Source organism: Vulpes lagopus, chromosome 10 (assembly GCF_018345385.1).
Source record: "Vulpes lagopus strain Blue_001 chromosome 10, ASM1834538v1, whole genome shotgun sequence".
Classification (NCBI taxonomy): domain Eukaryota; kingdom Metazoa; phylum Chordata; class Mammalia; order Carnivora; family Canidae; genus Vulpes; species Vulpes lagopus.
Window position 1 is genome coordinate 1,476,726 of NC_054833.1, and position 26,261 is coordinate 1,502,986.

General features: G+C 43.6%; 1 protein-coding gene and 2 non-coding genes across 3 annotated transcripts; 1 reads left to right on the forward strand and 2 right to left on the reverse strand.

Moving 5' to 3' along the window:
- Positions 1-3,147: 3,147 nt before the first annotated feature.
- On the forward strand, positions 3,148-3,220 carry TRNAV-UAC. The gene has a single exon. It is a non-coding gene; the product is annotated as a tRNA-Val (tRNA).
- A 10,867-nt stretch (positions 3,221-14,087) lies between these two features.
- TRNAT-AGU lies at positions 14,088-14,161 on the reverse strand. The gene has a single exon. It is a non-coding gene; the product is annotated as a tRNA-Thr (tRNA).
- Positions 14,162-18,145: 3,984 nt separating this feature from the next.
- On the reverse strand, positions 18,146-25,190 carry PRSS16 (serine protease 16). Its single transcript, XM_041771123.1, has 11 exons — positions 25,121-25,190; positions 24,885-25,045; positions 23,899-24,209; positions 22,444-22,567; positions 22,113-22,190; positions 21,989-22,036; positions 21,153-21,443; positions 20,197-20,338; positions 18,847-19,026; positions 18,620-18,765; positions 18,146-18,525 (listed from the first exon to the last, which is right to left on the reverse strand). Exons 1-11 carry the CDS (start codon positions 25,188-25,190, stop codon positions 18,457-18,459), a joined length of 1,620 nt encoding a protein of 539 aa, XP_041627057.1. The 3' UTR covers positions 18,146-18,456.
- Positions 25,191-26,261: the final 1,071 nt, after the last annotated feature.

Consider the following 26,261-nt stretch of genomic DNA (forward strand, 5'->3'; position numbering starts at 1 on the left):
AACAGAACTGCTTTAAAGAATTTATGTTAAGTACTTCAGTTTCATAAAAATGACAATAGCAAGTCTAATAAAAATACACAAAAGAAGCCTTAGTATATAAAGGGAAAATGCAATTGTTTAAGAGATCTGGTTGTTATAATATACAGACAGCAAATCCTTTGAAAACGGTTGTTAAGCATTTTATACATTATGTTAATTCTTGAATATTATTGCAGAAGACCGAATGAAAAAGATGGGTGGGAGGTGTGGGTATAACTATACTTTAACTATTTAAAATTCAGTGATATTTTACAAATATTCCATTCTTCACAATTTGTTCTTCATTTCTAAATAAATTGGAGTATTGAAATAAGGCACTGTATTTTTTTCTGTTGTACATTTTACAAGTTATGTTATCCTTTCGGTTATGTGGGAACTCTATGAGATTATGGGTATTCTTGGTCTGGGCCTCTGTTGAAGCTCCATGGACAACCCTATTCTGCCAAAATTCATCTTTTTCACTAGAGCATCTAAAATTCAAGTTGTTTCCACTTTGGAAATTGTACTTGCACCAAACTGATTAAAGCCTCTGCAGTCTTTCCTAGACTTTCACTCTAAAAGACCTACTGCTTTCCCTTCCAGTGGAAAATGCCCTGCTCACACCTCCACAATTTAATTTTAGTTTTGCAATATGGATGTCTTGAGACAAAGCACATATTGGAATATGATATGTACTGTAATACCTGTATGGACTTTATCACATCTTTGGCTACTGTTATTGTTAAAAAAAAGCATTATCTTACAAAAAGAAAAATGCTTGCCAATATTTATTTTAAAACAATGTGACAGATAAAGGCAGGAAAAAGGAAAAAACAAGGTAATAATTCAGCAAGCTCTGATATTTCATTCATTTTTATGGCCGAGTAATATTCTAGCATGTGTGTGGGTGTGTATGTGTATATCTTCTTTATCCATTCATCTATCAATGGACACTTGAGCTGCTTCCATATCTTAGCTATTATAAATAATGCTGTAATAACATAAGGGTGTATATATCTTTTCAAATTAGTGTGTTCATTTTATTTGGGTAAATATGTAGTAGTGAAATTGCTGGATCATACGGTAATTCTATTCTTAATTTTTTCAGGAATCTCCATACTGTCATCCACAGTGGCTGCACCAATTTAAATTCCTACCAACAGTGCACAAGGGTTCTCTTTTCTTCACATTCTCACCAATACTTGTTAATTCTTATCTTTTCTGATACTGGCCATTCTGACTAGTGTAAGGTGATATATCACTGTGGTTTTGATTTGCAATTCCTGTAGTTGTAAATCAAATTTCAATGCTCAATTCTGTTGGGCATCTTTTCATGTGTCTGTTGGCCATTTATATGTCTTCTTTGGAAAAATGCCTATTCAGGTCGTATGGGATTTTCTACATAGAAAATCATGTTGTTTGTGAAAAAAGAGAGCTTTATTTTTTCCATTTCAATCTGCACGTTTTGTTTTATTCTAGTAGCTAGGACCTCTAAGTCTTTCCTTGACCAGAAAGTGGGAAAGAGGACATTTTTGCCTTGATTTAAATCTTGGAAGGAACCATTCAGTCTTTCAGCATTAAGTATAGTGTTGGTTGTACCTTTTTTTTTGGGGGGGGGGGTAGATATCCTTTATTTGATTAAGGAAGTAAAGCTTTCTTCTAATCCAATTTGCTGTTAATTTTTATCATGAATGGATGTAGAATTTTCCTGAATGATTTTTCTGCCTCTATTGATATGATCATATTGGGTTTTTTGAATTTAGTTAGCCTATTAATATGGTGAATTACAAGAATATGGTGAATTTCAGTGATTGATTTTTGAATGTTAAAACAGACTGGGATAAATTTCATGTAGTAATAATGTATTAATTACCCCTGTTTATATCAAATGTATTTGATTTGCCAATATTTGTTTAAGGATTTTTGTGCCTGTGTTTAAGAGAGATGTGGGTCTTTAATTTTGTTTTAATGGCTCTGTCTCATTTTGGTATGTATATTTTAATATATATCCTAATGTAAATAAAAATCTATTTCTATCTGGGACCATTGGAATGTTGATCAAATATACTGGTCCAACACTAAGTGGAAATTTCCCACAGAGAGTGTGTCAATCAATAGCTCATGGCTAAACAGGTGTGGACAGGTGATGTGTAATGGATATGCCTTCATCTCAGAGTGAATATTCTCAAATTCTGTCCTCTTCTGTGTCAATCTGCTGTTACTGCATAAGAAATCACCCCAAATACCACCAACATAAAACATAACTGTCTATTCCCAAAAAACTACTGGTTGGCTCCTGGTCATTTGATGTAGGCTTGACTCAACTGGATAAATCTACTGATTTCAGCTGGCCTTGATCAAACATCTGCACATCAGTTTATAAAGACTCAGACTGGTGTAGAGGGAGAGTGGACTCTGTTCCATGTGAGTCTCATCCTCCTCATGGAACTAGTGGACTGGCTTAGGCATATTCTTCTGCCTATGGGAGCACAAAGAAGTAAGTACAACCTCACAAATACTTTGGTTATATAAAGGTAAGGCATTTAAACAACCTCAAGAGTCTTCAAGAGGTCTGCAAGTTCTTTTTTTTAGGTCTGCAAGTTCTAAACTGATTTCATAGTAATACTAGATATTTATGATGGGCTTGTTAGTGATCTTAATGAATGCATTTTTTTAATCTTATGAATTGAAATATGCAGTAGTTTCAGGACAAGGGGCAAAGGAGGAGTTGTCCTGCTAAATTCAAAGAGAGTTCCCATGAAATATAAATGCACCTTTATGTGGCTAGTACCATAATGTCATCTCAAGAAGGGATTTTTTTTCCTCTTTGTATTTACTACTGTATCCCAGAGCTTTGAAAAGTATCTGGAACTAGTAAACTCTCAATAAATATAGGTAGAAAAACAATAAATGTTGTCCAGACTGAGTGTTCCAGGAGAATGGAAGTCACAGTACTCATTAAATTTGATTCTTGTGTATGTGAGAAGCAGATAGTTCATTTGTTCTATGTATCCCCACTGGGTGAAGTTCGTAGGAGTTAATTCTTAGTCATAATAACAATGTATAATTTTGATCTTCTGTTCTCACCTTGACTCTAGTAAGAATACATAGGAGGCAAGGGTATCTCCAGGTTCCATGGTGTAGTGGTTAGCACATCTGCCTTACACGCAGAAAATCCTGGGTTCGATTCCCAGTGGAACCAGAAAGGTATCTGGGTTTCTGTTCAAAGGGAAGTTAGGGAGCCCTTATTTTCAGACTCATGAGCTGGCTGGGGCCTCGCTGTTTTGTACTATCAGAGGATTCCTCGGCTTGGCTTTTCATGGCCGGGGAGAAAACCTTTACTGCTTATCAACAACAAACGTGGAATACTTTAAAATATACATACACAGCAGGGCCTTATTGAAAAGATTATTTTAATTCCACAGTAATTACAATGTTAAGGATTTATAATTTTCAAACAACATCCGCTTTAGCAAGCTTAAGCAGTAGGGGTGAAAAAATGTAGTTAAAGGAAATTGATCTCAGAAACTGAAAAACTCTAGTTTTCATAAGAGATGTGCAGTTTCCCACAGAATCAGATTTTAAGGGGGGGGGTAGATCAGACATCCTTTTATAGTTTTGTAAAGAAATATGAACTTTCATACACCAGTAGACATAAAGTTACTACAGTAGCTATGTGGGAAAATTTGACACTATTAAATAAAATGGAAAGCACCTCCCTCCTTTTTAAAGCACTATGAAATTTTTTAATGTCTCATAATTTGGGTAGTGATTTAAACCCTGAGGATAGTAATAATCACTCAGATCTGAACTTCCCAACATATTAAAACACATACGACAATAGAACCATACCCTCTCCCCAACTAGAGGAGAGAACACTGAAAACTTCAAGTAACTTGTAAGTACAACTGTGAACACCCAATCCAAGCAAACCTATCTTTCAAGAGCTCCCAAAGGCAAGTCTTTGCAGTGGATGGGAGGAGATCCGGAAATTCATCTAGAAGTAAGAAAATGGGAACAGAGATCCCAAGAATCAGCTAAAATTCCCCTCTTCTTAGCAATCCCACTTGGAGTGAGAAAACACTGAAAAAAGGCTCCTGGTAGATCAAAGCATTGTCTCTAGGTAAGGAACCTGGGCATCTGCCAGAAATGAGGCAGCAGCCACACAAAGGCAGGACCTCTAGGTGAAAAGAAAATAGGGTGAAGAAGCTCTCTTTGAAGACTAGATGGTAAAGGAAAAAAGAAGAGGATTCAAAATCCTGCAAGGCCAAAGGAGACATAAAAATCAGAAGACACAGAAATATTTCCTCCAACCCCTCCCCTAAAGACACCATTAAAGTTACTGTATTTTTATGTAGGGATAGAAGAGGTTTGCCTTGAACTAGGAATCTTGTAAATTATCCCAAATCTCTTTACACAATATCTGAATAACTTTTATACAAAGCAACTATAAGAAAACACAGAGTCAGTATATTTTAGCTTTTGAAAATTCTTACAAAAATGAAAAAGCAGAAGAAAAATTTTACGCAACTCTCAAAATTTGAATGAGACATTTTCTTTTTTTCACATTTCAAAAGCAATTTTAATGAGAACATATGAAAACAAATTTGCCAAATTATATAATGACATTATTGAACATAACTACAAATTTATGCTGAAGAAAATAATCTGCTAAAATTAATGCATACAAAATTTGTTTTCTGAAAATCAAAAACCACGTTTGCATAAATAAATGAAAATATAAAAAACTATTTTCTGAAAGTATAACCTAGTTTAAAAGTATGGTATTTACCTAGTTAATCTAGTTTCAAAGTGTAGTGTTTCTCAGGAACAAATATATTTTGATTATACTATTTTTCGTGTACATATTTCTTTCCAATAATGTGAAGTGGCAATAAGTACTAATTATGTAATAGGTATTGAATAAAGAGCCACTGTAACTTAAGCCATTATTTTTATATGAGAAATATTCATGACATACAATAGTTTTCTTTTTTTAACAGTACATAGTATATTGCCTTAAAGAAAGTTTGACATGATCACTTTAAGATTGCGTACAATCTCATTTACTGAAGGAAATGGTAAGGCACATCAATAAACTAAAGTTAACAACATTATATACTTGTAAAATATATGTTACATTTAGTAATTAAGAAAATATCATTTTTTGATCCTTTTATTTTTCTCCTCTTTAATTTTTAACATATAGTGTATTAACATATAGTGTATTATTAGTTTCAGGGGTAGAATTCAGTGGCTCATCAGTTGGATATAACACCCAGTGCTCATTACATTATGTGTCCTCCTTCATGCCCATCACCCACTTACTCCATCTCCACCCCCCCACACCCCCCCTCCTCTCCAGCAACCCTCAGTTTGTTTTCTCTGATTAAGAGTCTCTTACAGTTTGTCTCCCTCTCTGATTTCATCTTGTTTTATTTTTCCCTCCCTTCCTCTATGATCCTCTGGTTTATTTCTTAAATTCCACATATAAGTGAAATCATATGCTAATTGGCTTTCTCTGATTGACTTATTTCGCTCAGCATAATACCCTCTAGTTCTATCCACATTGTTGCAAGAGACATTTTCAAACAAGCATTTTTGGATTTTAAAAAATCACATTAAGTCAGAAATTTCAAAAAATTAAAACAAATGGACAAAAATGGGAAGAAATGAAAAGAAAGTTGGTTGAATGTAGAAGAAATAGAGGAAAAAAAGAAAAATAACATCAGGATCACATCAGAATGAAGACTACATTACAAGGCACCCAAGAGAGAATAAATTTACAACATAAATGTTTGGTAATGGGAATTAAAGAAAGAGAAATCACCAAGAAAATGAAAAGAAAAGAAAGGGAGAAGTAAAATGAGCCAAAGAAATTCCAATATATGAGTAATTAGAGTTCCTGAGAGAAAAGAAAGAGTCAATAAAATGTAAATAATTAAGTCTATAATCCAAGAAGTTCCTATAAATAGAAACCTAGCATCAGACCTCTGAAGAGCAATATAAAAAATTAGATTAGCATTAAAAAAACTGACATAGAAGAGTGAAGCTTTAGAATTCACAAAGAGTGAATTCTATATCTAGCCAGGCTGAGATCTTCAAGAATCAAGAATATAGACGCTTCTATAGAGAGTTTTAAGTATACACATACTGAACTCTTCTTGCAGAGTATACAGTAGGGTGGGTACATTCAATCAAGAAATAAAGGAACTCCACTGGGTGAACATTTAATATATTTAATTGTAGATCTATAACTAAAACAAATGCAAGGGCAAAGGTGGGAGAATAATAGTAAATGTTTCTATTCTGGCACAAGAGAAACAGTGCATGCAAAAATAGGAAAAGAAGGGAGAGGAAAGAGGAAACAAAATAAATATACAGACCACCACATAGACAATAAGCAAGAGTAAATGGCCAAGAACAATGACAAAACTGGGGAAAAAAACAAGTTATAGAGTGTAAATAAATGGGGGAAACATGAGCATTAAGGTAACTTGCTAGAACAAAAATTCAAACTATTCTAGATGTCACAAGAAACTTTTTAAATGAGAAAAGAAATATCAAAAAAGAAATACAAGAAATATACATTATAATGATAAAATGGTAATGATAAACTATGACAGAACAAATGCTCAATTATATCATTATATATTAATGGGCTTATGTCATGTGATAAAATGTTTTCAAATTGGCTCGCAGAGCAGAGGGTAACAACATATTGTTAAGATGTACATCTAAAACGAAATTATTCAGCAAGAAGAAAATAAAGAAATGGGCTAGGGTATGCCAGGAGGAAATCATAAAAAAGCAGGGCCTGTGATCTTGACATCAGATAATTTTAAATTCAAGCCCCCCCTAAACTAAACATGACAAAGATCAGTTCTGAGTGTTAAAGTCTATGAATCTGATAGAACACTTTTAGTTATTTACTAAAGAATGTGCCAATTACATTTATAAAATAAAAATTATGGAAGATACATAACTAAAAACAATAATAGAGACTTTAACAGGCATCTTCAGCACAAGATAGGGGCAGTGAATCCAAATAAGAAAGGATATAGAAAACCAGAGCAGCATAATTAGGAAGGTAGATCTTATGGATGTCAATCAAAATGTATAACCTGGTATAGAGAATATATGTTCTTCTCAAGGGCATAGGGAACAATGACAAAAACTAGTAATGGAACAGGTCACAAAGGGAGCTCCTGGGGAGAGTAAGTTCCGTTTAGCAGAACAGTTTACACCAGGGCTCTGGACCTGACAGGAGTTTGCTGCTTCACAAGACTCAGCCTGGACCTTAAGGAGTGTTCTGCATGCAATTTCTGCTTTGAAACTGTGAGATAATAGAAATATGTATGGGTCTCTGCTCCCAGTTCCTGGAACAAGGCTCCCGAAGTCCTTGTAACTTCCTGGGTGACAGGAGTGTCTTTTGTTCTAAGGAGGTGACTCTGGATGGGCTCCTAGGTAGGAGAAAGGCAAAGCCATGAGCAGAAGAAGCCTGGAATTTTGTGTCCGACCCTCCATTCTCTTCAGAAAGGTAAGGGCTACAAATTGGAATACCGATTGTGCCCACCTGATCATGAAGCATTTATAAAATCCCAAAAGTATGAGGTTCAGAGGGCTTCCAAGCTGGTGGACATGAGGAGGTGTGGGGAGAGGGGTGCTCTAGGACAGGGTGTGGAAGATCCATGCTTTTCCCACAGACCTCATCCAGCCCATCCTTTACCTGTGGGTGGTCATCTGTATCCTATATCACATCCTTTAAGAAATTGGTAAGTGTGTTTCCTGGAGTTCTGTGAGCTGCTCTAGCAAATTAAGGCAACCACAGGAGGTGGCCATGGGAACCTCCAATTCTGGCCAAATCAGACAGAAGTTGTGGATGACCCACCTGGAGACCTTTGATTGGCATCTGAAGTGAGGTCAGAGTGTTGTGGAACTGAGCTCTTAGCCCGTGGGATCTGAACTATCTCCAGGGAGATAACGTCAGAATTGAGTTAAATTGCAAGACACCCACTTGGTGTCCCAAAGAATTCCTTGTTGTGAGAAAAATCTCTACACATTTGGTGACCAGAAATGTCAGAAGTGGAGTGTTTTGTGTGAAGACTAGAAGAGACGCACAGATGAAAGACTCACAGTAGGGAAGAACAGGGCTTTCTTCACACAGAAAGTGGAAATGTGAATTTTTCCCTTTTAGAAATCAATAGGGAAGTTGGGAATTGCTGCTGGAAAATAAAAATAAATACCTTAGCTTCCCAGCATTGCCAGAATTTCTGATTCTCTTCAATGAGTTTCTATTTTTTTCAATCTGTAAAACAGATTAAAGATAGTAGGAGCTAGGTTTATCTTTGCTGGGGAAGGAAGCTACAAATATAGAATCAAATAAACCCTGGCTTGTTGGATTGTGGTTGGAGACATCAGTGCGAAATCACGGTTATATCTATTTACAGATAGCTGGATGTCAATATTGAAATACATAGATGTGCATATATATGTATTTGCAGGTTTCCTATCTCCGTCCATGAGAGAGAGGGCCTGGGAACAATGAGCATATCAAGTACTTAGACTTGATTTCTAAAAACCATTCCCTGATAAGAGCATCCAGAGCTCCTTTGAAAAATAGCTGATCTCAAGATCAGGCCCCAAAATGACAATATAAACGTGGGGCTTTTTCTTATCCCCCAAATTAAGAACTTCCTAAAATATGATGGTATGTGTTAAAAAGACACAGGAGTTAGTTTGAAGGGTCCCCACTGGCCAGATTTGTGACAATCTGGGCAGCTCGGGTGGCTCAGCGGTTTAGCGTCGCCTTCAGCCCAGGGCGTGATCTTGGAGACCCAGGATCCAGTCAGGCTCCCTGCATGGAGCCTGCTTCTCCCTCTACCTGTGTCTCTGCCTCTCTCTCTCTCTCTCTCTGTCTCTCATGAATAGATAAATAAAATCTTAAAAAAAAAAAAGATTTGTGACAATCTGAGCATAAATATGCATTATTAATGATTATAATTCTTTGAGCAGGAATCTGTGTGAGTTCATTTGAGAGAGATAAGATGAAAGATGATGATAGATGATAGATAGATAGATAGATAGATAGATAGATAGATAGATAGATGATAGATAGATAGATGATAGCTAGATAGATGGGAGAGAAGGGGAAGCTCTTCCTTACAATAGAATTTAAACAATCTATATAAAAAGAAAAATAGGCTTTTTACATCATGATTTGAAATGATCATAGGAAAATTGATTGATACTAGAATTATGAATGGATGTCCAAACTAGTAGGTACAACTTTGAGGAGAATGAAGCTATTTACATATTTATCAAAGACTCTCCACAAATTCCTTTTTAAAATACTGACATTTTTTATTATGGTAAAATGTACATAAGATAAAATTTATCTTTTTAACAATTTTTAAGCATTGTTGTGCAACCATCACCAGCATCCATCTCCAGAACTTTTTTATCCTCTCCGGACTTTTACGCACCCCAGGTACTAACTCCCCAAGCTCCTCCTCTCAGCCCCACAGTACCCATCTCTTTTACTTTCCCTCTCTATGATTTTGACTGCTCTAGGTATCTCATAAAAGTGGAATCATCCAATATTTGTCTTCTTGTGACTGGCTTATTTTATGCAGGTGTCAGAATGTCCTTCGTTTCTGAGGTTGGATAATATTCCACTATAACACATATCTATAACACATTTTGTTTATCTACTCATCCGTCAATGGATATTTTGTGGTTTTGGCTGTTGTGAGTAAGTCTGCTAGAAAATGACTGTACAATGTCTGTGTGAGTCGCCCTTTTCATTTCTTTTGGGTGTACACCCAGAAGTGGAATTGGTAGAGCATATGGCAATATTATGTTAAATTTTTTGAGGAATTGGGATATTCTTTTCCCTATGGGCTGCACCATTATACCCCTCCACTACTAATATCTGAGGGTTCCAGTTTGTCTACATCCTCGCCAACACTTGTTCTTTTCTGTCTTTTTTTTTTTTTTTAATAAGAGCCATCCTAAAGGGTCTAGATATTACTCTAAAAATATATATTGGATAGCCATATAGATTAATGGGACACAATGGAGACTTCAAAAATAGAGGGATAAATATAAAATGAAATGACTTTTGATAGGGTTGGCAATATAGCAAATAGGAAAAGAACAGATTTTTTAAAAAATAGTGCTGGAAGATAAGGATAGCCATGTGGAAAAAAAATTAACTTTGACCTTTATCTCAGTATATGTAAAAGTTATAAATACATTATAGACCTAAACAAAAGTGCTAGTTTATATAATTCTGAGAAAAAAACATAGGAGAAGATCATCATGACCATGGAGACACTTTAGGATATCTTTGCATGAATTATAAAACACAAACATCTGATCAAATGTTCTCCATCAAAAGGAAATGAAAAGGCAAGTCAAGGCAGACTGTGAGAATATTAGATACATAACTAAGAAAGGACATGTATTCAGAATAAAGGACTCTTACAACTCAGTGCTAAATGACAAAACCCAAGAAAAACATGCACGAAAGACTTGAACACACTCTTCAAAAAAGAAGATATCTATCTATCTATCTATCTATCATCTATCTATAGATATAGATGATATAGATATATATAGATATACTTATTGGCTGTATATATGTATATAGTATACATATATACTATATACATGAAGAAATGCTCATTATTAGTTATGGTAAATGTAAGTTAACACCACAATGAGATACCTCAATTCTAGTAGACTGTCTAAAATTTAAAAGTCTGACAATATCAAATGGTGGAGAAATCTGGAGCAAATGGGACTCTCATGGAGTATTGTTTGGGATGTAAAATGGCATTACATTTTTGGAGAATATTTGGTAGATTCCTATAAAGTCAAACATACATTGACCAAAAGAGCCAGCAATTCCATTCCTAGGTATTTTACCCCAGAAGAAATGAAAATGTATGTGATGGTTAACTTTTTGTGTCAATGGGGCTAGGCCACAGTACCCAGATATTTGGTCAGACATTAGTGTAGATTTTTCTATGGAAGATATTTTTTTGGATGAGATTAACATTTAAACCAGTGGGTTTAGAGTAAAGCAGATTACCCTTCATAATGTGAGTGGGCCTCATCGATCCAGTGAAGTCCTTAAAAGAAAAAAGACGTTCCTCTCCTGAAGAAGAGGGAATTCTGCCTGCAGACTGTCTCTTGACTGGAACTGTTAACGTCAGTTCTTTTCTGGGTCTCCACTCTGCCGACCTACCCCGCAGATGTGGCTTTGCCAGTCTTCACAATGACCTGTGCCAATTCCTTAAAATCTCTTCCTTTCTTTTTCTGGAGAACCCTGCCTAATGCAACATATATCCACACAAAGATTTGTCCCATTAATCTTCACAGCAGCCCTCTTCTTAATAGCTAGAAATGAAAACAGTGAAAATGTCCATTTGCATGCGATGGAAAGCAAATGGTGATATAACTGTACAATGGAGTACAATTGAGCAATCAAATGGAGTCAGCACTGATACATGAAACAATATAAATTAATCTCAGAAATACTGTGCTAACAAGAAACCAGGAACACAAGAGTATGTAGTATATGATTTATAAGAAATTCCAGAAAAGGCAAAACCATCACGGCAGAAAGAAGCTCTGGAGTTGCCTTGGGCTGGGATGAAAGTATAACTCAGTGGAAGGGGTATGTATTGGTTTTCTATTGCAGTTCTAAATCACCACTAATTCAGTGGTTTAAGACAAATAAACTTACTATCCTACAGTTCTGGAGGTCTGTCTAAAATGGGTCAGCAGTACTACAGTCCTTCCCTAATCTCTAGAAGGAAATGTGTATCCTTGCTTTGTCCAATTTGTAGACACTGCTGCCTTCTCTGGCTAATAGCCCTGCATCTGTCCAACCTCTGCTTGTGTCACATCTCCTTCTGTGACCCTGACTCTTCTCACAGACCCTTGAGATTGCATTGGACCCAATCCCGATAATTCAGGATATTGCTTCATTTTCATATCTTTAACTTAACTGCACGTGCAAAGTCCCTTTTGCTGTGAAAAATAACATCCTTGTAGACTTCAGGGATTAGGATGTGGACATTGGGAAGGGGGCATTGTTCTTACTATCACAGAGCACAAAGGAACTTTTGGGGATCATGGAAGTGTGCTCTACTTTGTGGCCATTCTTATTTGCGTGTATAAATATGTCAAAACTCATAAAAATCTATGCTTAAAATGAGTGCATTTTACTGTATGTAAATCATCTCATAATAAAGCTAATTTTAAAGCAGAAGAATCAGAATCTTACACAAACCATTTTGGGTTCTGCTTTTTTTCACATAACAATATATCTTCAGGGATGCCTAGAGGCTCAGCGGTTGAGCGTCTGCCTTCTGCTCAGGGCATGATCCCTGGGTCCAGAGATCAGATCCTTGGGTCCAGAGATTGAATCCCTGGGTGCAGAAATCAAATCCCGCCGGCTCCCTGCGAGGAGACTGCTTCTCCCTCTGCCTATGTCTCTGCCTCTCTCTCTGTATCTCTCATGAATAAATAAATAAATAATCTTTTAAAAAAAAACAACAATATATCTTCAGCATCTAACAGATGCAGAATAACAGCTAAGTATTGCATTCTGAAGAGTGGAGAGATTTAAACAAATGTTAAATAATGCACACTTTTCTTTCAGGGCTCTTTTAATGCTCCCAGTTTAGGCAGGACGTGCTTAGTTTGAACATTATGGAGGTCATCTGCCCCTCTGCTCTCAAGTTTTCCAAAGTCTCCTCATTGCATACATTCCCTCCATCAATGATGCAAAAGGTTAGAACATTTCAGATTCAACTTCTTCTGAATATGTCAACTTTTTGGAAAATGAGCTCTAATTTTTCCCAGTGTACAATATTGAAAGCACTATTTGAAAGCTCTCAAAATACTGATAAAATAGAAATTCCACCTTATATTGCTAAGTGATGAAGGTAAGTTGCAACACATAGGCTGACTTTTTTATGGGAAGAAAACAAGAATTTGCTGTACAAAGAGAATTGGAAAGAATCCATGAGCAAGTGTGCATAGAGGTTACCTATAGAGTTGGAAATCATTCTTGGATGGATGAGGCATAAGGACGGAGGAAAATTTTCACTGTACCTTTTAATATTTTTCTAACTTTGAAACACTCGAATGTATTTTTACCCCCAAATTAAATGTTTAGGGGTGAACAATGAGCCTTTTCTCAGAATGTTTATAGTGAAGCTGCCTTATTTTTCTACCGCACTGATATTAATTAGAACATGTTTCACACATGGCACTTGAAATACCTTGTTTCATGTTTCAGTGAACTAGTGGAGGTCCCAGATATGGAAATGTAGAAAGTGCAGGCGGCTTTACAATTTCTTCCGACTTGGCAATAATCCAAATAGGTCAATTTTCTTTGCGAGAATCAGTTTCCCAATTGGAAAAAAAAAACAAAAAACTTCCACAAAAGAATCTTTTCTTTTTCCTTTGCTCAGTCACTGCTGTCCTTTGTAGACGGGAATCAAAGAAGGATCTAAGGCAGGGCAAGTCAGAGAAGACTGTTCAAGCTGTCTAAATTCTCAAGGAGACATGTTTCCTGTATTGATGGAGGGAGGCCTCTGGTGAGTCTGACACCCTGAGGTCTGCTTGCATATAAAGGTAACGAAAACCCTACAGTCATGGCCCACACGGGCATCGAAGCCACGACCCTGGCATTATTAACACCATATTCTAACCAGTTGAGCTAACTGGCCACCAGGGGGACACCTTTTTACTCCCTGTAGAGAGTGTAATAGAAGCCAAAACCATTTCAGGTTTTTTTCCAACACAGAACAGGAAATTCTCCAACTCTTCTATCCCCTTCTTGCCTAAATGTACCTGCCCTATTTTGCTCAATTTCCTTTAAAAATATTCTCCATTTTAACTTTCATCTGTGACTTCTTAAAAACAAAACAAAACAAAGCAATGTGACATTAGGTCTACTGGCACTCCCAGGTATTTCTGTTCTGCCGCTGCATCCTCTGGGGTTGGTACAGGGGAACTGCGCAGAAATGGTAAAACACACTACCACGTGGCCCATACGGGTCTCAAACCCGAGACCTTGGTGTTACTAGCACCACACTCTAACCAACTGAGCTAACCGGCCACCTACTGGCAGTTCTCTCCTCTGTTTAGAAGATGTAAACAAAGACTGAAGGCACCACAGTTTCTTCAAAGTAGGGTCAGGGGGGAAGGGGGTGTGATCAAAAAACACAAAAGATAAACAATTAAAAAATAAAATAAAAAAAATCCCCACATTCTTTCTATTTTGCTCTCCCACACCGTGGATGACGGAAAAAAGGAGAGAAGTGTAACACTTGGTATGAACGAAGAACCCTCCTCTCTTGTGGATTTCTCAAATTGCAATTCTGACCCAAAAAAATTCTGATCAAAATCGCCAAGAGGGGTTTCCTTATTCTATTACCCATTTGTTATTGGCTTGTCTTTTTAAAATTGATTTCTAGGAATTTTTTGTCAAGTGTATGTCATGTGCATGTTTTCCTTCAGGCTTTTCCTTGTCTTTCCACTTCTTAATGTTTCTTAATAATATTTTTTTTAATGTGAAGTTTTCATTTTGATAATGTTAGCTTATCCTTTTTTATGTATCTTACACTATTCTTTTCTCCCTGAGAAATACTTGCCTGCTACAGGGTCATAAATAATTTTTCTATTTTTTTCTAGATATGCTATCGTTTTAGCTTTACATTTAGAACTACTATCCACTTGTATTAATTTTTGAGTATGGTATGAGATAGCAGTGAGGTTAAAATTTCCCCGCAAGCTCTGAAGCTCAGAGAATGCTTGGGAAGAGAAAGCAGTCTAGCACTCAAGCCAGATTCATTCAGATGTCAAGTTGTAAAGAAGTTTGCAAAAGAAATTGAGAGAAGGTCTATAATTTATCTGGTTGCTCCAGATCATTTGTTTAAAAGACTTTTCTTCCTCCCTGATTAGCATTGTCATCTTTGTAGAAAATTGATTAATCTTGTGTGTGTCTACTTCTGGACTCTGTCAGGTCTCATTGATCTATTTGTTTACATGTAATGCCAAAACCACATTGTCTTAATTATTGGAGCTTCATAGGAAATCTTTCTTTTTTTATGATTTTATTATTATTTGAGAGAAAGAGAGCATGAGAGGAGGGAGGAACAGAGGCAGAAGGAGAAGCAGGGTCCTCACTGAGCAGGGAGTCCAACGCGGAACTCAGATCCCAAGACCCCAGGATCATAACCTGAGCTAACAGTAGACCCTTACCACTTGAGCCACCTAGATGCCCTGGAAATCTTTTGATCAGGTACTACTGGTCCTCCACTTTTGCTCTTCTTTAGAATCAATGTTAGAGATTTATGTAATGTTGAGAGTATGGTCAGTGAGGGTGCATAGAAAAGGCATTTTCACAATGCTCCTGCAGTTCTCACTTTGGGATAAGGTTATGCCTGCATCTGCACCAGCGCAGAAACCTCCAAAGCAGAGCACCCAGGAGAGAAGCCCTACTTGGTCACGTTTAAGGGTGGAATTTGTGTGAGACAAACCAGGGGTCTCCAGAACACACTGCTTCACCATTTCTTAACACTGTTTATCCTCATTATAATTCAAATGCTTCCTAAGATATAGAGCACCGCTGGTAAACTGAAAGTAAGGTAGGTGAACCACACGTTTGCCAATCCTCATAGTCCTGAGAAGTATTTTTTCGAGCTTTGATCCAATTTTGCAATCTTTGAGCTTCTTGATAAGAGTTCATGTGAAAATTGAGGAAGTTGTGAAACATGGAACTCGGATGTGTTTGCTGGGATGGCATCGTTCCCTCTCTCAGGGACTCAGCACTCTGGTACAGAGGGCTTGGACAAAAATTAAAATAAGGTCATTTCACATAGAGCTCATGGCTGGGAAGCACATAAAACAGATGATGTGATAGGTAGTAACTGGGACATGGAAGCAATCAATAAAGGCCTCTCAGAGGAGGTGACATTGGAGTTGAGTCTGAATGTTAAGAAGAAAGTAGTCATTTAACGGTCATTAAAGGAATGACCTTTGGGCAGAGGGAACAGCTACTGGAAGTAGGAATTGGCTTTGGGGGATGCCTGGGCATCTGCCTTTGGCTCAAGTCATGGTCCCAGAGGAGTCCCTGGATCCAGTCCTGTCTGACTCTCTGCTCAGTAGGGAGTCTGCTTCTCCCTCTGCCCCTCCCTTGCTCCTTCTCTCTCTCTCTCTTTCTCTCTCTCTCTCTCAAATAAATAAATACATTCTTTAAAAAAAAAAAAAAAAGGAATTGGCTTTGGATTTTAAGTAACCAAAGGGGCCATGCAGTTGGCATGTAATAGAGAGAGTAGTAGGAAATGAGTTCAGAGAAGAGTTCAAAAGCCAAAGGCCTGGTAGCCCTGGGAAGGAATTCAGACTTTACTCTGGTTGTAGTAGGAAGCTATTTGAGGGTTTGAAGCAGAGGAGTGTCATCACCTGACTTACCTTTTGAAAGAATCCCTGTGGTTGCCAGGTAGGGAGTGGAGATTAGGAGCCAAGGATGGACAAGGAGGACAGGAAGAGGGAGCACCTCAGAATTTTCCATCCTTTTGTAACATAGACTGATGCAGACAGAGAGTAATGCTATTTATAGAGCAATCCTGGGTGAAAAAATGGGGCTGCCTGTTTACAGGCAGCTGGCCTGGAGGCTCAGGCCACCCCAGAGGTACGATATATTCCATGATGTACACCTGATAGCTCAGCCTGCCACCTCTGACACATGGCGAGGGCAGCTCTGAGCTCTGGGAACGCTGGAGAATAGAGCCTAGCACCAAACCCAGTGTCAAGTTGCAAAGAAGTTGCAGAAGAGCTGGAGGGACGTTGTATCCGGCAAAGTGGAAGGGAAACCAAAAGTGTGTGAAGAGTCAAGGTTAGACTTCATTCTTTCATTTCCCAACAGGCACTGAGCACGCACAATGGGTCGGACCATGGTGCACATGTGGAACATACAAGAGGGAGGCATGGAGGCTAAACAGAGCCCAGCTTGAGGGGCTATGTTTCAAGATCAGGAAACAGAATAGGCCGCACCTGCTGAGCAGGGCTGGGTCAGCTCTAGGCTAGAGCAAAGACTTAGTCTTCAGAGTTTGGAGTCAAGATAGGTGAGGGACTTCCTCACAGGACAGTGGACTTGTGGCTTCTCTTACCATGCCCCTCCCCACACACACACCTAATCCTGACTTGTTTTTACTTCTGTACTTTCTGGCTCCCCAGAGGCCCAACTCCCCAAAGGTGCCGCCTCCCTGACTGGCTACCTCCTGTTCTGCGGGCCACAGCTCCACTGAGGCACCACTGAAGCAAGCTGAGCAGGTACCCGGGGATTAGGCCCACCCTCCCAGAACTGAGATGGGATGGCAGGGGGGGTGTCCCTATCAGGAGACTTAACCAGAGCCCTACACCCCCAGTGTTGGAAGCTGGAAGTACCAGGAGGTGTTTGGTAGTGGGAAGCGATGGTGAGGGAAGGGTTAGGAAGGAAAATTGAAAGAGAGAGAGAGAGAGAGAGAGAGAGAGAGAACAAAGATTAAATGGCAGAATGAGAAATGGAAAGAGTAAAGAGTATCAGACACACACAGAGACGGCCTCAGGGAGACAGAGCCTGAGAAGCAGCACAGGAGAGACAGGGCAAATCTGAAGAGAGGGAAACAGAGGCAGAGATAGAGGGTGAGAGAGAAAGTGACTAAGGTGACACAGAGAGCAAGGTCAGGGGACACAGGCAGCGGTGACTGCCAGCGGCAGGACATACTAGAGAAGAGGCAGAGAGAGACCCATTGGAGAGACTGTGACACAGAAAGAAGACAGCTGACTATGAACCAGGCAGTGAGTTCTCACAACACACCTGATTTTCCCGTGCCTTGATTTCACACTCCCCAGTTTCTAGAACCGTGAGAAATAACTGCTGTTGTTTCTCAGCCGCCCCGCCCATAGCGTTCTGTGACAGCAGCCCGAACTAAGACGGAGGCTGACCCCCTGTCCCTTTGGGATACTAAGAAGAGACAGAGATTGCTGTTTTTGAAATTAGGGGAAAAAAGAAATCAATGTGAAATGGTTCCAGAATTATATGACACAAAGCGACTTTACAGCAAGATACTTTTAACAATAAAAAAGGACAGCCAGGAAACAATTAGTAAAATGCTCTCTAAAATATCAAATAAAATACCACTATTCACAATGAGAATAATTCTCCTCGTAAAGTTACATAACTCTCTGTCACAAAGCATTTTCAGGCAGGAGTGACGGGGATGTTTGCGGACCCAAGTCAGTTACATGCAGAACAGGTGCTAAAGCCCAATTTTTGGGAATTTCCTCTTTCAGAACAAGCTGCTTTCTCCTGTCCAGTGAACATGTCCAGGGTGAGGTGGCCATGCAGGGAGTGGTGAGGGTAGGGGCCCCTCAGGCCCCACTCCGAACCTGGCTCTCCTCTGCCAGCCTGAGCCAGGTCTGCAGCTGCTGGAAGATGCTCTGTGCAGAGGTGAGGATGGCGAGTCAGATACCAGCCTAGCAGGGGACAGGGACATGTACATTAATATGCAAATGCAGAGCTGCCACCTCTTACCTGGCGCCCTAGGCGGAGGCTGGGGGAGTCTGAGGGCCTCTCTGGTGCCATGTCCATGCAGTGGGAAGCACTTGGGATGAGAAGGGCTGACTCCAAGGGACCTGAGGCTTGTGTTATGCTTAGCACATGCCAGGGGTCTGTGTCCCCTGGTAAGAAAGGGAAGAATGTGGTGTGTTGCACCTGGAATAGGTGGAGACCTAGAAGTCAGGTTGTGATGGCAGGCTTACCATTAATGAAGAGCACTTTGGTGGCCCCTGGGGTCTGGCCACCGTAGTAGGAGTTTGTCTGGGCCACAGCCTGCACTACAGATGAGGCTGAGAGCCCAAACACCTGCTCACATAGTTCTAGCTGGGATGGCAGTGCTGGGATCTGGGAAAAAGGGCACCTGGGGCCCTCACAGGTGATATCTGTGGAGGGAGATACCTATGAATGTGGAACATACAGCCCTCCCCTTCCATAATCATCCATAGCAATGCCCCAAACAGCTCCATAAGTTCCCAGTCTCATTAGAGAGACACCAGGCATCCTCAGACAGTGATAGCCCAGAACATCGTGGCTGCAGTGGAAAAAGGCCTGGGGTGAGACAAATCCCAGAGGGAGCACAAGAGGCTCCAGAAAAGCAATCTGCCAGGGATAAAACCCTCAGGAGTCAGGAGTGAGCCAAGCAGAGAATAGAGCCCCACAAATAGGGAAGACAGCATGTGCACAGGGCTAGAGAGATAAAGAAACACTGCAGGGGAACGCACAAATTGGACCGTGTCTCCCTTGCTTAGAATCCACAGCACTCTTAGGCTTATGTGCACTCATTCCTTTCTTTGCCATTTATTGAGCGCTTCTTGTGTGCTCAGATGCATTGTGAACAGTAATGGGAACACGGTAGCATCCAAGACAGTCCCAGGCTCTGCAGTGACAGGACTCCCAATGTAGAGGGGAAGATAGGCAATGAGGTCTGTATGATGAGGCTGGGGAAGTGCTCAAAAGAAGCACACAGAGCTGTGGAGGAAGTGGGAGGGGAGGCTACAGCAATCAGGAAAGACATCCTAAGGAGGAGGCACGTTGTATTGAGACTTGAAGATAAGTGAACCATGTGACAAGAGGAAGATAAGTCATCCAGGTCAAGTAAACAGTATGTGCAAAGTTCCTGGGATGTCAGGGAAACTGGCATATTGAGGTGAACTGGAGAGCTGTCCGGGATGAAGAGTGGGCAAGGCTCAGTGACTACAGGCTAGGAGGACAAAGGAGAGGAGGCATGAGAAACGCTGCTGGGGCTTCTAGACGGGTAACCAGGGTGACAGGAGGGCCATTTCTGGGACAGGGACACGGATGAAGAGCAGATTGGAGAGATAATCATTCATGCAGAGGACTGAGGAAGAGGAAGGAAGAGTGAGGAAGAGTGTGAGGGCCAAGTGCACACACACATATAGTTGTCTACCCTCCAGCCCCACCCTTGCAGGCTAAACAAGACCCAGCAGTCCCCTCCCATCAAAAAGAAAACAAATCCAGACCACCTGTGAGACAGCTTGTCTGGACACCCCACAGAGATGGATGTCTTGGGGGTTGAGGGTTGGGCCACTCACAGAAGCCAAACTCTGTACATGTCTGGTACAACCACTGCCGGTCACCCACACCCGACACTTGGGAATCTGTGACCTTCAGTTGTGCCACTGTTTCTGCTCGGGAGAAGCTTAAACACCTCTGGCCCAGACTGTGCATGACAACCTAGAGGATGATACACATACATAAATCCCTCCTGTCCCCCCAGCAAGTCAAGGCCCAGGGCCTGAAAGCATACATAAGTTCCTGCATGTCAAAGGTCAGAAGTCAGAAGAGCTGCAGAGAGAGGTCCTGGGAGTCAAGGGTCAGAGCAAGTGGGTGCCTGGGTCTCTGTGGGTTAGACGTGAAGGTACTAGATGATGGTGACACCTTGGGCAAGTGATCAGCTCTTGGACCTCAATTTCCTCATCTGTAAGTGGGGGAAAGATAGTGCCTATCTCCTAGAAGTATTGCGAGGATTCTATTATATACATATATATATATAAAATTTATGTATAAATATATAAATAAATATATTATTATATATTAATATTAATATAATTATAATACATTAATTAATATAATATTAATATATATTTATATATATATAAAGCACTTAGGACAGCATTTGGTCCAGACAGCGCTAGGAAGTAAGAGTCGTTTGTAACTATGGGTTCCGAGGCTGGGTTCCTTGGAGAACTCTGTCCCGAGGGCTACATTTCCTCCTTTCGAAAGGCTAATTGAGCATCTGCTATGCGCTAGACTGTTGCAGGCCTGGGGAAGGAGACAGAAAGAGATGCGAAAAAGAGGTAACAGAGTCGCTAACATTTGCAAACCGCGTGCTTCCCTTGACCGACTTCAGTGCACCTCCAGAGGGCCCGTGGATGAGGAAACGTCGGGCCCAGAAGGGCTCGCGCTGGCCCTAGGACGCGCAGCAGAGCAGGAACCCCTGCCAGCCGAGGCCCCCGCCCCATCTCAAGCCGCACGCAGGGCCGCTCACCTGCACTGCCCGCCGGAGCCCATGGTAGGGCGCGGAGCGGCTGCGGTTGCTCGGGCCCTCGAGCAGGAGTCCGCAGAGCCCTCGCACGCTCAGCGGCACCCCGGCCTGCGCGTCGTACTGCACGGCGCCCCCCACCAGGGCCTGCAGCGCCCCCAGCAGCTCCGCCTGGTCCTCGGCTCTGTCCAGAGGTGAGCAGGCGCCCAGCTCCGACCGCAGCGCCGAGCGAGTCGCCCCGCCCGCGTGCAGCCGTCGCTCCACCTCTGCGAAGGCTGCGGACGCCGCCGCCCGGCACTGCGGGAGCGAGACACCGCGCGGGGAAGACCTGGGCTTGGGCCTCGCCTTTCCTTGCCCAGGACCCGCGTCTTTCACGCGCGCTGCAGGTTCCCCGAGTCCCCGCCTGGGGCCGCGCCCCCTGGCGGTGCTCCTCGCGACCGTCTCCCCCCCCCCCCACCCCGCGCGGAGCCTCGTCCTGCTGATAGGGTGCCCCCCCGGAACCCCCCGCCCCACGAAGCCTCATCCTGTTGATAGGGTTGCCCCCCACCGGCTCTCCCGCCCCGCAGAGCTTCATCCTGCTGAAAGGGTCGCGCCCCCCTCCCCCCCGGCCCCCCCCGCCCCGCTGAGCCTCACCCTCCCGACAGGATCGCACTCCTCCCCTCCCCCCGCCTTCCTTCTAGGTGCCTCGCCCCATCTCTCGGTTCCCGCGTTCTCATCCGCCCACCTTCCGGGTCTCTGACCTCGCTCAGACCCGCCACCTTGCAAGTTGCACACTATTTGGCCCCCACCCTCCGAGGGAGGAGCCTCCGGCTCCCTACGTCCCATCTGGCCCCACCTCCTACCTCCGGGGATCCGCCGAGGGCAGTTCTCGTCAGGCTTCGGGACACCACCTGTGGACCGTGGGAGGGAAGCAATCAGGGGAACCCCCCACAGCACCCCCTGCACCTGCCGCCCGCTGCCTCTCACCTCGTTATACTCCGAGAAATCCAGCGTGGCCCGCACTGGAGCGGAGGAGGCGACCGATGCGAAAATGAGGTGGGGGAACTGAGGGAGGGCCGCCATCAGCCTGCGGGGCAAGGGGACCAGGACCCCATGTTCCCTGCCCCTGTGTCTCTCCCTCAGACGGTGGCCTTAGGCCAGGCCCTGCCCTCCACCTGTGCCCTCTTGCAGAGACAGTTCGTGGGGAGCTCCTCTGGGGTGAAGGAGGGTGCGGGGCGGGGGGAGTGAATGAAGACGTGGGGACCCCTGCCTCCGAGATGCGGACCCTCCCCCGCCCGCTTAGACGGGCCCCGGAGACCTTTAGCCTGGCCCAGGCGGCCAGGGAGCCGGCGTATGAGCCTCCAAAGCAGATCCAGGGGCTGGAGGTGGAGACGTTGAAGAGGCGGGCGAGTGCCAGGCGGGCAGAGGCCACGTCCGCCAGCCTGGGGGGCAGAGGGAAGGCTCGTGCATGTCCCTAAGAGTCCCTCCCTGCGCGGGGGGGGGGGGGGGGATCCAGAGACGTCGGTGGGGGCATCTGGCTAGATACCCGGGCCCTGCTCCCCAAATGTGTCCCGCAGTCGTTTCTGCAGGCACTCACCCGGCCAGGGGAGACCCTCCTGGAAAGCCTCCACCCTCCTCCCTGCCGGCGACTTGGGGGAGAAAAAAATCTCTAAGGCATCATAGCTGGAAACCTGACAAATAACAGGGGAGGGGTGGGGGCTGATAGGGAGAGCTACTCAGGAAGAATAAAGGTCCCAGGCTGCACCGGGTACAGGCCACTGGAGGAAGAGGAGACAGAGAGAGAGAGATGTGGAATGGACCTAATATCCTCTTTTCTATTCCAACTCTTTTTTTCCTTCCAGAGCTTTCTGGCGCGGTATATGGTTGGTGCCATCCTGCTGAGGTTAGAAACCGAGACAGCTTGTGAAAATCTTAAGAGATAGAAAGAAATAGAGAGGCAAAGAGATATAGGTGGAGATGGGGAGGGATGGAGGCCAGAGAGAGGCAGAGAGGCAGCAGGTGGGGGAGGACAGATTTGTCCCCAAAGAACAGTGGAGAACAGTGGAGCTGGCGATGGACACTGAGGAGGAGGAGGGGCTGTTAACCAGAGTAGGGACCCTGGAGGAGGGGAAGGAGGGAGTGGAGGGACCATACTAATATGTAGGGGCAGCCCACTCTCTGCAGCGGGAGGCTTTGAGAGGCTCCAGGCAGTAGCGTGCCAGGAAGTCTGGAAAAGAGCAAGGACCTCAGTGTAGCTGGAGCCCAGCAGGTGTGAGGTCTGAGAGTTACCTGGGGACCCAGAGCCAAGAGGACCTCGTGGCCACTGTAAAGATTTTGACTTTAAGTGAGAGGAGAGATATGTGAGACATCTGAGCAGGGTAGTGGGGTTGGGTAGGAGGGGGGGTGTGCTCTACAGGTCACTCTGGCTTCATCTGTAGGATACCAAGTACCTAGAAGAGCCCAGGGGCAGAAACTGAAGCCCAGTGAGTTGGCTGTGGAACCCCAGTACCAGAGCTGGGGGTCTGGACCAGCAAGTTGTAATGATTAAGCAAGAGGTAAAAATATGCCTGAGAGGGAGAAAGAGATGAGGGGATGGGCAGAGACCTGGAGATAGAAAGAGAAAGCATAAGACACTGAAAAGGAGAAGAAAACATGCACCAGGGACCTGGGGGCCAACCTTAGGCCATGGAGGAGTGCAACACTGGTGCAGAGTTGCCAAAATACAGACGCGCTCAGTCCTGAGTCCCCAGATGCCCTCCCGACCCTCACTCACGCGTGGCGGCTGGACAAGAAGCGGAGCTGGGCCACATCCAGGCCTCCAGCGGGGACACTCAAGCCATAGAACCTGTGCTCCAGGCCTATCACCAGGGCTCCCCAGGCTGGGGCCAGGGCTGTAGGGTGTCCTGTGAGGAATATGTGGTTGGGGGGGTGCAAGCTGCCCACCTCACTGCACCACAGGGGCAGCTCCCACCCTTGCCTCTTACCTCTCAGCACTGAGCCAGACCTGAGGCTGCTCTCGCCTCCCAGATGCAGGAACACGGGTCCACGCTGGCTGGTCCAGTGTTGGTCATTCACCCAATACCGCTAACAGGTTGCATGGGGAAGGAGAAGTAGGATCTAGAGCCCTGACCTATTCTTTATTCTCAGTTCATGGCAGTCTCTCTCCCTATGGGTCTGTCTTTCTATGGTTAGGAGTAGGTGAAATTGGCTTTGTGTGTGTGTGTGTGTGTGTGTGTGTGTGTGTGTATGTTCCATTCTCTCCTGTGCGTCTCCTCAGCTAAAATATAAGATCCATAAGAGCAGGTGGTTGGTCAGCTGTGCACTCTTGTGTCCCTGGGGTCTGGGGTAGTGGCTGCATACTGTGATGATAAGTGCAGAATAAGTGATGAATGTGGATGGATTTGGACATAGGGCCTCGATGAGCTGACCTTTGCAGCCTGTGCACAGAGGACATCGTTCATTAGATCTCTTCAAGTGTCTATTGTGAGGCAGGTCTGGTTCCAAACGGTCCCAGATTTCTGCTGCATTTTGAGATCTACATGTCGGTGGTGGATTTGATGATCAGTCTGAGGGACAGGGAGAAGTAGGGGGAAAGACAATGCCCAAGGGACAAAGGAAATGGAAGCTGAGAAACCCAAGGGGATGGAGGTAGGGGGTGGTCACTTACAGCGCAGAGGATGAGCCTATGGGGCCCAAAACCCCAGGCACTGAGGGTAGAGTGAGGGGAAGAAGGCACTGGGCTCCCCCTCCTGGCCTCACCTGCAGGAAGGACCTAGTGTCGGATGCGTTGAAGGGGTCCAGTGGCTGCTCCAGCCACCCTTGTTTGGGGATGGCCACAGCGCCTGGCCCTAAACTCAGGCTGGGGCTGGAGCTGTCCTGAATCTGTCCAAGGTGCTCGCCCAAGCGCCGAAGGAGGGAGACTGTGAGCCACGGAGGGGATAGAGTCAGGCCAGGCCTCCCTTAGGAGTCCCTGCCTGCCCTCCACCTCTCCTTACCTGGAGTGGAGGATGCACAGAGGGAAAGCAGGAGCAGAGGGCCCAGCCTCAGGGCAGACCTGTGGGCCATCCTGTCCCAGGTCTGCATCGGCTCTGGGTGCTCTGGTTGCCCCACTCTCTGAGGACCTTTGTCAGGCTCCTAGGACTGGGCATCACATTTTATAGGCTTTCATCAGGCGCTCAGGTTTCTTTTCAGATGCCTCTCCCGGGCCAGGCCAAGCGTCTGTGGGAAGCAGTGCCGCAGGGAAGGGACGCCGGAGTCTGTACACACAGGCCTGCTGATGGGGCATCTGAGTATCCGGTTTCTCCCTCTGTCCCTGGATTTCTTATCCCTCTGTCCCCAGGCGCCCCCAATCTGGGCCTCAGTCTGCATTCTCCCTTTCAGACTCCACCTCTCCACCCAGAACTGGCCCTGCCAGCTCTGCCCCGCCCCCACCACGCCCATCCTCAGCCCCAGGGCACCAGGGTGCCCCACTTCCCTTTCTCCTCCTCCCCCAACCCCTCACTTCTCTTTTGTCTTCTCTACTTGAGCCTCTGTCTCTGAGTCTCACCCTGCCTGCTTCCTCGGTTCCTCCTCTTTCTGCCTCACCCCCAACCCTGTGACCCCCAAGTCTCACCACTCTTAAAAAGAAGCCTCCTTTGAAGAAGAAGGATTTCCTTTAGCTTTAAAGAAACACAAGAATTCCAACAAACTTTTTACTCTTTTATGTAAAAAGGGGATCTGGCCATGTGGCTGGTTAGTTCAGGTGGGTAGAAGGTGACTCTACCAACACTGATTGTTGTGAGTTTGATTGCCAAAAAAGGTATTATTAGTTTTAAAATGTGTTTTAAAAAAGTAATTTTGCTGCTGTAACCTCAGACATTGGAAATAGCGTCTCCAACATAAAATGAGATTAAATGTTGACTATTTCTCAGTTGTCTACAGTGACACGCACTTTATCTAGGCGGGGCAGGACAGGGGGAGAAAAAGAAGCATAACTGGAGAAAAGGTAGCGTAAAGCCTTCAGGTAGAAATCATAGTAAAGAAAAAAGAAAACAAGGGTACAAAGTAGGGATGGTACTGGAGGTGACTTGAGTCTGTGGGCTGCTGGCCATCTGAAGGCCACGTGTCCTTGTCTGTTTCCTAAGGCCCAGCCCGCCG